The sequence below is a fragment of the Achroia grisella genome, unplaced genomic scaffold (genome assembly GCF_030625045.1).
Source record: "Achroia grisella isolate CSIRO2021 unplaced genomic scaffold, CSIRO_AGI_Agris_v1 utg807, whole genome shotgun sequence".
Classification (NCBI taxonomy): Eukaryota; Metazoa; Arthropoda; class Insecta; order Lepidoptera; family Pyralidae; genus Achroia; species Achroia grisella.
The window spans coordinates 3,207,692-3,223,055 of NW_026713028.1; the positions used below are offsets into that span (position 1 = coordinate 3,207,692).

Consider the following 15,364-nt stretch of genomic DNA (forward strand, 5'->3'; position numbering starts at 1 on the left):
GGTGAGTGCCTTCCAAATTATCAATCTTGCTCAAATCCAATTGTCGTAAATACAGTCCACTAAAGACAGCTGAATTCAAAATTTTACGTTAGCTGTTTTCATAACATTTTTTGGCCCTTCAGCCGGATAGTTTTGATAGGCGACATAATAATTATTGTTGTTAATTTGTTTTACACATTTTGTCGAGTAAAATAAATTATTATTGCGTTCGTTTTAATATAATTCAATAAAAGTCATTGTAATTGAAGGTAGATAATTTATTATAGTGTAACTTAACTTTTTTAATAATTTGAATTTTCGTGAGGCATAGACCAGCCACATACAGCCATATCGATTATATTAAATTTAAATCGATCGATTTTGTTTTCGTTGCGTATTATTGGGTAAAAATATCTAATTGTAAATTATTTCACGTAATTATCGTTTTATTGATTTTAATTAATTTTTTTATTAATTTGGAGTATTTATACCATGGCAACTAATAAAGACATTGAATCTGATACTGGTGATATAAACCGAATTTCTCGTGATTATGCGGTAATGAGATTGGAAATTATGGAGCAATCTGATTTGTTAGGGCTCTCTGAAGTAGATTTTAGGGATTTATCTAACGAATTTCACTCGTCGCAGCGAAAATTGTTGTTATCGTTGAACCGTTTAGAGCGTACCAATGAACTTGAAATTACAGTTAAGTTTGATACAAAGATGAAACAAATTAAACAAAGATTTGTAGAAATGAATTCTATAGATAAAAAATCTATTTCTAATATAAATGTTAATAACAATGAACCACAAGTTTCCGTAAAATTACCCAAAATCAATATAAAACCGTTTGATAGTAATTTGGATAATTGGATTTCCTTTATTCAATTATATAATTCGCTTATCCATAATAGGACGAATATATCAAATGTGGAGAAGTTACATTATTTATTGTCAAGTGTACAGGGTAAAGCTTACGATTTGATTAAGAATTATCCTCTCACTAATGAAAATTATCTAAATGCTTATGAAACTCTTTTGAAATATTATAACAGACAGCGACAAATAGCTACAGCTTATTATGAGAAGTTGCTACATTGTGAACCCATTAAATTTAAGACCAGTTCAGAACTTGAACGCATTTATCGTACATTTTCAGAAAATTTGGCTATTCTAGATAAATATAAATTGCCGGATAAGAATTTTATGTTGTTTCATTTGTTGTGGTCAAAATTGGATAAATCTACAAGGGAAGCATTCCAACTTGAACAGAATACAGAAGATGTTCACAGTATACCTAAGTTTGAACATCTACAAAATTTTATTGAAAAACACTATAGGGCTTTAGAGTTAAGTAGTGTTAATTCGTTGTCATTGGGTTCAAAGTTTAATCCGAATTTATACAAAGTTGGTAATCAATTAAAATTTAAGGCAAAATCATCTCTTTTAGTGTCTAATACAGCTTGTGTATTTTGTAAAGGACAGCATGTTCTGGCTAAATGTGAAAATTTTATAAGCTTGAGTGTTAAATCACGTTTCGATTTTGTTAAAGAAAATCGTTTATGTTTATTGTGTTTCTCGAATAATCACACCCTAAAACAGTGTCGTGCTACTTATCGTTGTGAAGCCTGTAATTATTCTCACCATACATTGTTGCATTTTGATAAACCTAAGCCTGAAGCTCCTGTTGTCGATGAAAAAGCCTCAAGTAGTACTGTTTTGACTTCAATAGCAAATATTAGTCATAGCAAAACAGTTTTATTCTCTACAGCTAAAGTTTTAATAAAGGATGGACAGGGTAATTATCAAACCGTTCGTGTGTTATTAGACTGCGCAAGTGCTTGTAATTTTATTTCGGAGTCCTGTGCCAAGTGGTTACAATTGCCTATAACTAAAACAAATCAGTCAATCAATGGTATTGGTCATTCTTTAGCAAAACCACTTGGATTATCTGTTTGTGAAATAAAGCCGACGAATTCCTTCTCATCAAGTGAACTTAAATTCAAAGCTTTGGTGTTGTCGTCAATTTGTGCCGATCAACCAAGTCAGCATATTAATGCCTCAAATTGGTACCATATAAAAAAATTGCCACTTGCTGACCCTGATTTCGATTGCCCAGGACCAATTGATATTTTATTGAACGCTAGTATTTTTGTATCATCTTTACTACCTGGTTTGAAAAGAGGTGTCGCAGGGCAGCCGTGTGCATTGCAGACGGTCTTCGGCTGGATTTTAATGGGTGAATGTAACGGCACTGATAGTTTTCACCATACACGTGGGGATTGTTTCCTTATAACAGATACTTCCCAATGTAATATATCGAATTTGTCATTAGATAATTGTATTAGAAGGTTTTGGGAGACGGAAAGTATCGCATCGTTACCAAAGATTTTATCTAGGGAAGACAATCGATGCGAGTAATATTTTGTTGAAAAGTCTTGTCGTAATCGGGAAGGTAGGTTTGTTGTTCCATTACCTTTTGTCGATCCTAATAGCAAACCTATATTTTCTAATTCTCGAGATATAGCCCTGAAAAGGTTTTTGTCGTTGGAAAATAAATTAAAGAGAAATTGTGAGTTTCGCCAGCAATATAGTTCTTTCATGCAAGATTATAAAGATTGTGGGCATCTCTTGGAAGTGAAACCTCCATCTGAAAATCTTGGTAAGTTTTACTATATTCCCCACCATGGTATATTGCGGCCTGAATCCGTGACTACTCCTCTTCGTGTTGTATTTGACGCCAGCGCTAAGGATACTAATGGTATCTCCTTAAATGACACTCTTTTATCTGGTCCTAAGCTTCAGTTAAATATTACTGATTTATTGTTGCGTTTCCGTTGTCACGCTGTAGTGTTTACAGGTGACATTAAACAAATGTATCGTCAAATTTTGATTTCTGATGAGGATTCGGAGTATCAACGTGTGTTGTGGCGATCGTCTCCTGATGAGCCTATTCGTGACTATAAACTCCTTACAGTCACATATGGCGTATCTTCTGCTCCTTATCAAGCACTCCGCACTATTGCTCAAATCGCTGAGGATGCCGCTGCTGAGTTTCCAACGGGATCAGCTGTGCTTAGCCGTGATATTTATGTTGACGATGTTGTGTCAGGAGCTGATTCCATCGAAAAGTGTTTAGTCATAAGATCAGAACTAACTAAAATATTGTCGTTGAATGGGTTCCATTTACGAAAATGGACTTCTAACCACAAAGCTTTCTTGAATGATCTCGATTCATCTGATTTGTATTCAGAGGAATTTAAGAGCTTCGAAGAGACTTCGGATATCACACTTAAAATTTTAGGGCTTTTGTGGATACCAAATTTAGATTGTTTTACTTTTAGGGTTGCTGAATTTGAAGAAAGGCGGCTCACGAAACGTGTCATACTATCAGATATTGCGCGTATTTATGATCCGTTGGGTTTTCTCGGTCCTGTAACATTTTATGCTAAGTTTCTTATGCAATTACTCTGGACTTCAGGTGTTTCTTGGGACAGCGATGTACCCCTGGAAATAGCTAAGCAGTGGTCGAAATTTAAATCACAACTTTCGTCTTTGTCGTCTATTTCAATTACCCGTCGTATGATAGGTTCTTTCGTCTCCGTACAACTCCATGGATTCTGTGATGCTTCAGAACGTGGATATTGTGCTGTTATTTACTGTCGGTCTGTCGATACAAATGGTCATTATTCTGTTGAATTTTGTTGTGCAAAAACTAAGGTTGCACCACTTCGTAAATTATCGTTACCTCGACTGGAATTGCAAGCTGCAGTTTTGTTAGCAGATTTAATGAGTTCGGTGTTAAGTGCTTTAAAACCTCTGTGTGAAATAAAAGATATCGTTGCTTGGTCTGACTCTAGTGTTGCTTTGTCGTGGATAAAATCCTGCCCGTCCAGATGGCATACATTTGTTGCTAATAGAGTTAGTCACATTCAGGAACTTATCTCTCCTGATTGTTGGCGACATGTCAGTACCTATTTTAATCCTGCGGATGTCGGATCACGTGGCATTTATCCAGCTGAGCTAGCTAAGAATGGGAATTGGTGGAATGGACCTAAATGGCTTTCGGAACCAGACGAAAACTGGCCGGAGTCTACATTAATTCCATCTTCTGCTGATGTGCAAGCAGAGCAGAAGATTATGTGTCTTCATACTTCTTCTGAAGTCCATTTTATTGACTACTTAATAAATAAATTCTCGTCGTTATCAAAGTTGAAACGTGTATTGTCGTTTACTTTTCGATTCATTCATAATTCTCGTAAAAACAATTTTGATAAAATTTTTGTTGGTCCTTTATTGTCGTTAGAAATAAACAAATCTTTAATGTTTTTGATTAAACACGTGCAGTTACATACATTTTCTAAGGAAATTGATATGATTAGGAATGGTCGGTTAAATTCTCTTCCCAAAAACTTTCGTAAGTTGTCGCCATTTCTGGATGATGCTGGTTTCGTCAGGGTGGGCGGACGCTTGGCAAATGCTAAAGTAGATTATAGTATCAAACATCCCCTTCTATTACCTCGCAATCATCGTCTCACACAACTTATAATTGAAGATTGTCACCAGAGATTTATGCACCCTGGTGCACAGACTCTCCTTAATATTCTCGCGCAAAGTTCTTGGATTTTGTCGCCGAAGAGAGCGATTCGTTCTGTGATCGCTAATTGTGTAAATTGTTTTCGTGTTAAACCTCAACCAGCTCCAACTCCTCTTATGGGAAATCTGCCTACATATCGTGTTAATCAGATAAAACCCTTTTCGAACGTTGTGGTTGATTACGGGGGTCCTTTTGATATTGCATTAGGTCGGGGTCGTGGCGTAAAAACGTATAAAGGTTACATTTGTGTTTTTATTTGTGCTGCCACAAAAGCTATCCACATCGAGTTGGCGTCGGAACTTTCTACTGAAGCCTTTTTAGCTGTGTTGAAGCGGTTTATCGCGCGAAGAGGTCGTTGTAGCCATATTGTGTCGGATCAGGGGAGAAATTTCGTTGGGGCTAGCAATTATCTTGACTCGGTTATGAAAAAGGTAACAGAAACTCAGGAAATTAAATTCTCGTTAAGCCCTCCTGGTAGTCCACACTTTAATGGGTTAGCAGAAGCGGGTATAAAATCGGTGAAAACTCATCTAGCTCGAGTTATTGGTCTTCAAAGATTAACCTTTGAAGAGTTCTATACAGTTTTAACACAAATAGAATCTATGTTGAATTCTCGACCTCTATCGCCTATTAGCTGTGACGCTAATGATCTGTCGGTTTTGACACCAGGTCACTTTCTGACATTAGAACCCTTGTCGTCCCTTCCAGAAGAGAATATTACTAATCAATCTATTAGCGTTCTCCAACGATGGAAGTTAGTTCAAAAAATGCATCAGGACTTTTGGCGCCGTTATCAACGTGAATATATTCATACGCTTAATCAAAGAGCTAAATGGAACAAAAATTACACTAAAAATTAAACTATAACTATTGGCACATTAGTACTAATCATAAATGAACAATCGAGTCCTTTAAAATGGACTATGGGTCGCATTGTCGCTCTACACCCAGGAATTGATGGTGTTTGTAGGGTAGTGACAGTTAAAACTGCGACTGGTCAATACAAACGACCAGTTGTTAAAATTTGTCCTTTACCTATGGCTAATTAAAATGTGTAATTCTTTTTTTTTGTTTGTTATTATTGTTTTTCTTTTCCCGCACTAGTTAGTTAAAATTAGTTTAAAAATATGTCAATCAATATTAGGATCCATAGTTTTTATTTTGTTGTCACATTTAATTTTTGTTTATGTCGCTTTAAATACGTTGCATTTAGGTGGGCGGAATGTTCACTATTCACAATAATACGCACGGCAACATTATCGCGATATCCAATGCCGTAAATAATAAAAAAAAAAATAAAATAAAAAGAGATTACGAGGGTGGGAGTTTTTTCGCCTTTGTCGTTGTCGAAAAAAGTGTTCTGATGATCGCTGTCGTAATTGTCGTAATTGTCGATATTTTATATAGATTTCTTAACTAAATTATTTTATATAGATTTCTTAACTAAATATTCTTAACGAAATAATAAAGGAACGCAAGTTGATACTGGAAAGCACCTATTGTCGGTTTTGGCGGTAAACAGGTAACCCGTTCAAAAGGTAAGTTCGGACAAGCCCGGAGTTCTGGGAAGCCTTGCTGAAACCGAACCGGCAATCCTCGCAGTACAAGGTGAGTGCCTTCCAAATTATCAATCTTGCTCAAATCCAATTGTCGTAAATACAGTCCACTAAAGACAGCTGAATTCAAAATTTTACGTTAGCTGTTTTCATAACAGTAACTATTGTTCGAAGGTTTACCTACAATCCGAGGTTAGTAGTTATTAAATGTCGTATGATAGATAAATAATCGCGTTTTTTTGCGTAATAAAATATATTTCGATATTTATTCATTGCATACTTCGATCCATATTTCATGGAGTTATAGTTGGATTTCGGCTTGTGATACAGTTTCTGTTATATTGTATATATTATTTATGTTAATCTCGTGGTTATATATAGGAGTATATGCTGCTCTCGCATGCATAGAATGATGCTAACTCGTTCACAATAGATGCCAGGGTTACCAATCTTAAAACATTTAGTCTTGTACATAGAACTATCTCACATTGTTTAAATTTGGGTCTGTATTGATGTGTGATATTAAAGATGTTCCTTTTATAACAAATTTCGTAATTTTTGTGAGAATAAAGATGTCCTCGTACTAAAGATTAGAAACATCGTACCTGTACGAGGAGCCTTGTACAAGTGACATCCCTAATAGAGACTGTAATATACCTGATCTGAATGCAACATAAATTATCTATAATAAGGCAGTACATACGAATATTCTATGCATATATAAGTAATACGGTGCATATAGTATGAAATTTATCATACGTAGCATCGTCTACCATCTTAAATAAGTTTTCAAAGTTGTTCAGATAGAAATTACGTTTTCAAAGAAGTTAACTTAGAGTTCACTTTAGTTTGTGCAAAGTTTCAGTTTACAATCAGTTGGTGTTTCATCGTCAAATTTGAGTTTAGCTTTGTTATTAACTAGAAAAGTTGCCTTAAGTAACATGTTCAGTGTAGCGAATTCAGATTTAATGACTTTATTTTTACTAGCTGTATGTATTATGTAGCCCCGATTGTGTGAATTTGGATAAAAAGAATACTATATGTATACGATATAGTAGCAAACATACAATCAAAGTTGAGTTCATAGTAGATATTAGTAAAGTAATGGTGTACCGATTTTGCCAGCGGTTATGGAGAAACTTGTAAAACAGATTAGTTAGGTTATTTTATGCATAATTTTACTTCTGCATACGTATTCAAAGTTATCCTATATAAATATTTTTTTTATAATTTTTATGATATATTAGGTCGCCATATCGCAAAGTCTTCATTAATAAAGTCACTAATAAATTCATGTTAAAAGTGTATAATAATCACCTAAGTATTGAAAGAATTGTTTTTCTGGTCTGTGGATAAAATAAACTGGCATTTCTCAATCTATTATTATCAATATTGTAAGATTAATAGCTTAAAAGTTTATATGAATTTTATATTATGTTTATAGAGCATAAAATAAATTTAGTCATGTTATTAATAAACAGTCAAGATTAACCTTAATAGCAGATTAATTATAATGCCCACACGTTGTAATATTAAGCGGTTAACAAGGTTACCAGGGGATTAATAGAGTCATTGTCATGAACTGGGTGTCATTATGTTATGAAATATGAGATATATAGATTGATTGTATGCAAATTTTTGAATGAATGATCTAATGAAAGTTTCTTGACAACATTTCATTTCAACGGCATTCTCATACATCGGTGTCAATGTGATCACCACTCGACATTATTGTGTCAAAAGTAATTTGCCACAGCGCTGGTATTGTTTGTGTTATTAATTGAGTCTATATGTCAACAAGAATAAAGATTTAATATTGTGGGTATCATAGACACAATGGTGAATTGTTTACCAGAGGTAGGCCTTGTATAAAGTCATATGCGTAGTCTTGTCCTTTGTCTTACCTATTCAGCCAGTCGCAAACCGATTTCTTTAATAAGGTATAATTCAAATTGACAATAAGAACATGACTGTTATTATGGGGTAGAGAGGCATAGCTTTTTGTCCTCCAGAATGGCAATGCTTAATTGGTACAACGAGCATTACATGACGTATATCTGTGGCTCTCTTAATGTACAATATATAGGCAACAGTTGCCACTTACTACCGGGTGGGTTGGCAGCTTGTGTGCCATTCAATCCGTTTCCATAAACAATATATGAACTAATATTTACTTTGGAATCAATAGTAACAAGCACTCAGTAAATTCAATTCCTGCTATACGTTTTTCCTTTTCTACAACCCCGAAGTTTGTAATAATTATAATATCAGGAAACAGGAAAATTCACACAGCGCGGTCTAGTCTTCCTAAGCTATCTATTGTCTATGCTAAACAGACCTTGTTATGAGAACTGGACAACTAAGGTGCCTCTCCAACGTAAACCATTTGTGCAGACGGGAGAACCATACCATTATCATAAAAAAATACTGGACAATTGATATAAATATATAGATACAGTTTTTTGTAAATACATAAGTAATAAGTGTAGAAAACACCCTAATTGATGATAATCATACTCATGAATTCAAATGTTTGTGTCGTACGAGAAATCGAAACCGCGACCATCGGAAGCAAAGCGGTATACTAAACCGTTAGGTCAACAAGGTCGTTAAATTATGTCTTACGTATAAATAGTTTCTTATATTAATAGATACAGGAACGATTTACATAGTCGCCACAAAGAAGGCAACAACATACATTATGTCGTTTTAAGACAGGCGTAAAGGAAGATAATGATGCAAACTATCTAGATGACATTTGCCAACATATTATTGGATGTTGCGCAGGTTCTTCTCTTATCTGGACCACACTGATCGCTAACCACCAGAAGGGATTTATATTGACTAGTTATTAATACAAAAAATTAAGCCCCGAAAATTCATAAACTAACAGGTTTATTCATAAAAAGGTATAAGGTTTGAACAATACTCGTATATTGTAATCAACGATGGAAGTTACATCGTGTCCACTCATAATCAACTACTAATAACGAGAGATCACCGCTGAGATTACATCATATATAATTAGTCACGATTTATGGTATCTAAACAAACACACCGAAATAATTGTAAATTGGAGTCGTTCAGAAATGAAAAATTGAAGAATAGTGTTTTAATTGCATGTTTTACTTTTTAATTAACAGTCATTTATGATATACAGATTCTAGTTTAGTTTCCATTAATTAAATTTATTATATAAACTATTATTTTTTTAAAGTAAGTATATAAAAATAATCAAAACTGCTAATCCATATTAGAAATGCGAAAGTGTTTCTATCAAACTGTTTGTTTTTTAGGACAGTATGGCTGATTAGATTTTAATTAAATTTTACATTAAGATGTTTAGCGACTATTATGAGACCACTATTTTTTGTATCGAGTGTTCCTTGTAGCAGCAGGAAAGAGGGAGGTGAAGAGATGACACTAGTTGTGACACATTATGTATATTGATGAAGTATTTACAATTGATATATATACAAGAAAGCGATTCGGTATTGAATAACAGGCTTGTTATTTTTATTAGAACGGATCGTAACTAGGCAACGGTGTTGCCGCTCGATGTTAGTAAATATGCCATAGATGTATAATGAAGTCGAGCCATGTTTTCAAAAAAAATTAATGGGATGAAATAAAGAATTAAAGTTTGTACAGACAGAGACATAGTTAACAGCTAGCTAACTAAGAAATATATCTTATATATATCTTAGTTAGCTATCATTCATACATATTTTAATATCACTATAGATAAAACTTTTTTCAATAATGCCAGCATGCTTTAGGGCCGTGAACTGTGTTCTTAAATTATTCATGAACAATAAATCATAGAGAGTACATGTTGGTAGAGTCATAGATCACAAAATTTTTATCCACAGTTTGGAGTCGATCTCACTAGAGATAAAATATTTTTTATGATTTATTTGTTAATAACAATATTTAATCTTATAGATACACTATAATATTATAATAATTTTATTAAAACCGATATCGAACCTCCTATGACCAGAGTCTAATTAACATCAGTCAAAAAATTAATATCTTGGACAAAAATATATTCCTTAATGTCAGCCATCTGGACTGCGTTGTTTTATTAAAGATTAGAAGATAGATTTCTATGCTCATATTCAGCATACATATTTCCAAAACCGACATATATTGTTATCCGACTTATAAACTTAAAAAGTTACGTACATACTATATTGTACAAATAAATACTTACAAGAGAAACAGAGAGGAAAAGAGCGTATATATTAAAATATTATGATCAGGAAAGATTTAATTATTTGTAATTAATAAACTCAGTAGTTCTTGCTGACGGAGTTTGAAAAGTTTGAAATATCATTCCAAAAGACAATGCGTATGGCTTTTGGAATGATATTTCAAACTTTTCAAACTCCGTCAGACTGATATATTTTGACATTAAACAAAACCTATGTCCCATAACATTACTGCGACAACTCATGAATGTATAATATACATGTAGATATTGTTCCATGAAGCAAATTTTATTAAATTGATTCATGTACAATAATACAATATCACTTACTTTAATAATACTTTATATCGCCGTGTTTTTTTCAAATTAATAGTACGTGTATATTTGATATTGTCCCATTCGTTGTAGACACGATGTCGCGTCCGACTGAACTAATTAACATAATGTATACATACATGCATAACATTGTCTTTTTAGGTGGTCGAATTTTAAGATAATAGTGAAAGTATTATAAATAATGTCGGCTTTTATAAAGTGTGTTTTTAAATGTTTATCTCTTTTATAGCATCGTGGATGATTGTTTTAATAACTTTAAAGTTTTAAAAGACCAACATCAAAATATGTACTACAACTCTTAAACAAGTTTATTTATTTATTCTTTTGCACACAAAATTGTATGCGGACTTAATTCCTGATAGCGTTCTGTACCATTCCACTATCGTAACATACATACACACAAATATTATTTTATAAACACATACGTAATATACATAGAAAACACTCAAATTAATGTAAACAATTATGCAAATAAATACAAATATTTGCATCGAGCGAATCGAACCCTTCACCATCAAAAGGCGGTGTGTTGAACCGCTAGACTACCGAGATCAATGCCATTCTACATTATGAATGTTTGTGTGTGCAATCATAAAAAAAATATTAATCAAAAGTTTAATGTTTACATTAATTTAATTGCATAAATATTATTTCTATTCTATTATTTACGTTCTGTAAACTATTTAGACAACTCACTCACTATCCTGTACATTAGATATTATTAGAACAAACAGCTACTGTATTATTTGGATGAATGTGAAAGTTTGTGAAGATGTTTGAATACTTAGAAATACTGGGAACTTAATCAGATATAAAAGACTGAATCGGTTTAAATTAAATATAATAAATTATTAAAACATCAAAGTCGAAGTCGAAATAATGTATACCTACCTACGCCTAGAAGATTATTAGTTTACTAATTTTTTTTAATTACCTCACAGACTTGCTTTACGGGATTTGGGCTATTCCTGAGTACCTACTAAAAAGATATCTATAGGTAAATATTACCAAATATTATTTATGGGTTAATGGTAAATATCCTGTTTATGTAATGTGTATTTCTTTATCAGCACTAACCACTTTTATTGAAATAAACAGATATAAAGAGTAAAATTTTACTAGTACATTATTACATACACACACAGTCATATACACATAGTCTCTATATCTGTATTATCACTAACAAACTTTTGTATTCTAAAACGAAGAGTCAAAGTTGCGGCGCGAGTTACCTATTGCTGTAATAATATAAAATACACATAATAACAGAATTACAATAAAAGTAATTTAATAAATACACGTCTATCTATTGTTGAAGCATGTTAATATACTGAGTGCTTCAGAATATGGGTCGGCTAACAACCATTCAAGTGGTACTCATAAATTATCCTCAAGTGGCTATATGTATAACATTTCATATGGTTTCCAAGTACCCTCATTGTTACCAGGCACGTGGGTCGACAGTGGCAGAGTTATTGTTGACATAATCGATCATACTATATGAGACACCACTCATTTTTTATATTTTTAATTTCTAACTAATGGTCAACTTGTGACTTACACTCGTAGAATAAAGAAGTAATATGTCAGTATCAAATTAGTTTTGTCATAGAGAGAATGTATATAAAGTCGTCTGCTTAGGTATCCCTTTTTCACCTCTCAGCCACTGAACAGCTTGCTTTGTAAGCTATTTTGGTTGGACGGTGAGAAATGGCAGTGAATAAGTCTTCTGGAATGGCAACGCGTACGATGTACCGCGGGTATTATATGATAACGTGATGTCCAAGGCGCGGTTCGTGTATATAAACGATAGTATACAATTGCGCGCGCCCGGACGCTTCACACCGGCGCCCCTCCGATCGATCCCCTGTCCAATTCACGTGGATCGATATTACGACGGCCTGAGCCGAAGTTCGAACCCCTAGTGGTGTCTTCAGACTAAAGTTGTATACAAGAGTAGGCCTTCAGCCGCTCCATAAGTCCTTCCGCGGGTTTAGAGTGCCATCTGCACTCGCCCCCTAACTTCCGGTGAAGCTGTAAAGGCCAGCTGCGGCAAACAGCATTAGAGTAGTCCGAAAAAAAAATAGCTATGCAATCAACTTATATACCATTCCAGTTACATAAAAATAAAACGGTAAGTGGTTTTAATTTATAGTATCATTATCATTATTTACGTACATTTTAATTTTTATTATAACGATTATTTTCCTTCATAATCATGTTTATTATTTTCTTTTATCCATTTGCATATTACTGGATGTTGGATATTTAAATCCGTTTTTCTAAGGTTGCCTTGAAAAGATTGCTTTCAGAAACAAGGCCACCTTATTGTAATTTTATATGTATTTTAATTTAATTATTTACCTTTTCTTTGCTGTATATAAAAAAATTAAGTATATTCTATTTATCTTATGTTGTTTAGATAAAATTAAATTGTAATAAATGTGTAAAAACCTCTTAATTCATTTTCTAAAAGGAAATAACAGATTTTTACACATATCAGGAAATTCGAAAGCATACACTCAATCTACAAGTTCTATTGATAGGGTATTATTAAGCCTAGGAAAGTGTCCGTGGCAGGCTGTTATCCGTCACTTACAAACTTAGAATCCCAAACCTCATCTATCAGTCTGTCACTCAAAGCCCTACCCTAAACCCTTACAAATTAAAAAATAAATTAGTACCAGATCAAGGTTATACGAAATGACAGATACCAACTTTGGCTATGAAAGTTAAGATTTTCTCTACCACGAACATTAAATCATTTGTTCTACTTGAACTATATTCACTATTTAATGACTACTATATTTATTTATTTATATACTCTTTATTGCACCAGGAAACTTACATTAATAAAATTAATAGAATAATTGAAATTAAGAGGGTACAAAAGGAGGCCTTATCGCTTATGCAATCTCTTTCAGGCAACTTTTGGGTAGAGGAGAAAAGACAAAAGGTGGGAGGTGGCACTAGAATAGAAGAGAAAAAACATAATGATAATAATGACAATACCATAACAAATTAATAATAATGAATAACATAACCTATATAAACAGTATACACCTATATATATATATACATACATGCAACATGCAACAAATAGATACAGAACACAAAATAATACAAAATACAAGCAGCAAGTAAATAAAATTGGAGTGTCTGTATGTAATGAAATAATGTATTGAAATAACCGTCTTTTACTACATGCATATGAATATAACATTTTTTATAATTTTTGTCTGTCTATCTGTTTTTACAGGCTAATATCTGAAATGGCTGGACCGATTTTGACGGGAATTTAGAAAAATTGCCAAGAAAGTTTTTGTATAGTGAAGCAGCTTTATTATTTTTTTGATATTCCATATTTAATGCGGTAAATATAGGTAAACCACTTTATTGGCCATACACTAAACGCACGCTTCATGCTAGAATTCATGTTCAATAAAACGTGTCTACGCCGCACTAGACCGCAGTTGCATGCTACAGTACCTGCAGTTTCATACATCACGAATTACCATTATGTTCAAACAATAAATCTGAAAGGTAAATCATTATAAAAGAGCTAATTAATTCTATTGGAATATTATTACTTTGTATATTTTAAACAAAAATAATAACGTACTCTAAAATATTATTTATGTTCTCAGCACAGATAACATAATATTAGTTCTCAGTTTATATTTTCTATGATTTTTTGTATCGAGTTTACTCTTCTAGTTTTTGTTAATAAGAAATGTCCTTCTTTTTGATGTAGTCAGTGTTAATTATGAATAAAATAAATAAATTCTTCATAAGTATAAGTATCAAAATTTCCACAATTTTTTGTCAAATTAAATGAAATATATAATAAAAATGTTATTATATATTTCATATATTAGTATATGTGATTTTCTTTATTTACATTAATTTAATTTACCCACATATCGTAAAAGCAAATATACAATACCAAGTTGTAGTGTATAATTATGTAAATTATGGTTTCAACCCAAATAAAAGATGTTTTGTTAAAACCATGTTATTACTACATCCCGACAACAAAAATCGTACTGGCAAAGTTTGTTTAGGCCTCTGTTAAAGTGCTTTTGAAATAAAATAAAAATAAACCAGCGGCCATTATAAAAACTTGAAACAGCAAGACCCATTAAAATGTCGTTACATAGGTCCGTACAATAAAACTGTAAGTCTACAGAACAGAAACATGTATGCTATACGAAAATATATCTAATACCACAGAGTAGATAATATTACATACTAAAACTAATATCTATAAGAGTACGTAATATATACAACTGAAAAATTGACAGAAATAAAAAATATGTTGTTTAACATTTTTTATCATTTGAAGTGCAAAGCCTGTAGGAGTTAATTACCACTTCAATAGAAGTACATATAGTAAATATAATGTAGTACACATTATATTTACTATATGTACTCTATTAATTTCTTTGATAATTAAGTATAGTATACTGTATATGTATATGGTATTTTAACAAATCATACAATAAATCTCTATACTTTTTAGAACATTATAATAATATGCCTTTAATAAATAGTTCTGGCTCTCGGGGCCCTTACATATAACGACCCTACTACAAGAGCAGCTACTCAAAAATACTAGCTAGACATGTACAGACGCCATTAAAGAGAACAAGTTTCAAGAATAATTAAATCAACACTCCT

The 15,364-nt window shown here is 32.6% G+C and overlaps 2 protein-coding genes across 2 annotated transcripts; both read left to right on the plus strand.

Annotated features, from left to right (window-relative positions):
- The first annotated feature begins 471 nt into the window (after window positions 1–471).
- Window positions 472–2,403, plus strand: LOC131851744 (uncharacterized). The gene has a single exon (XM_059202289.1). The coding sequence runs from the start codon at window positions 472–474 to the stop codon at window positions 2,401–2,403; it is 1,932 nt and encodes a 643-aa protein (XP_059058272.1).
- Window positions 2,404–2,583: 180 nt separating this feature from the next.
- On the plus strand, window positions 2,584–5,439 carry LOC131851745 (uncharacterized). The gene has a single exon (XM_059202291.1). It carries the CDS (start codon window positions 2,584–2,586, stop codon window positions 5,437–5,439), a length of 2,856 nt encoding a protein of 951 aa, XP_059058274.1.
- Window positions 5,440–15,364: the final 9,925 nt, after the last annotated feature.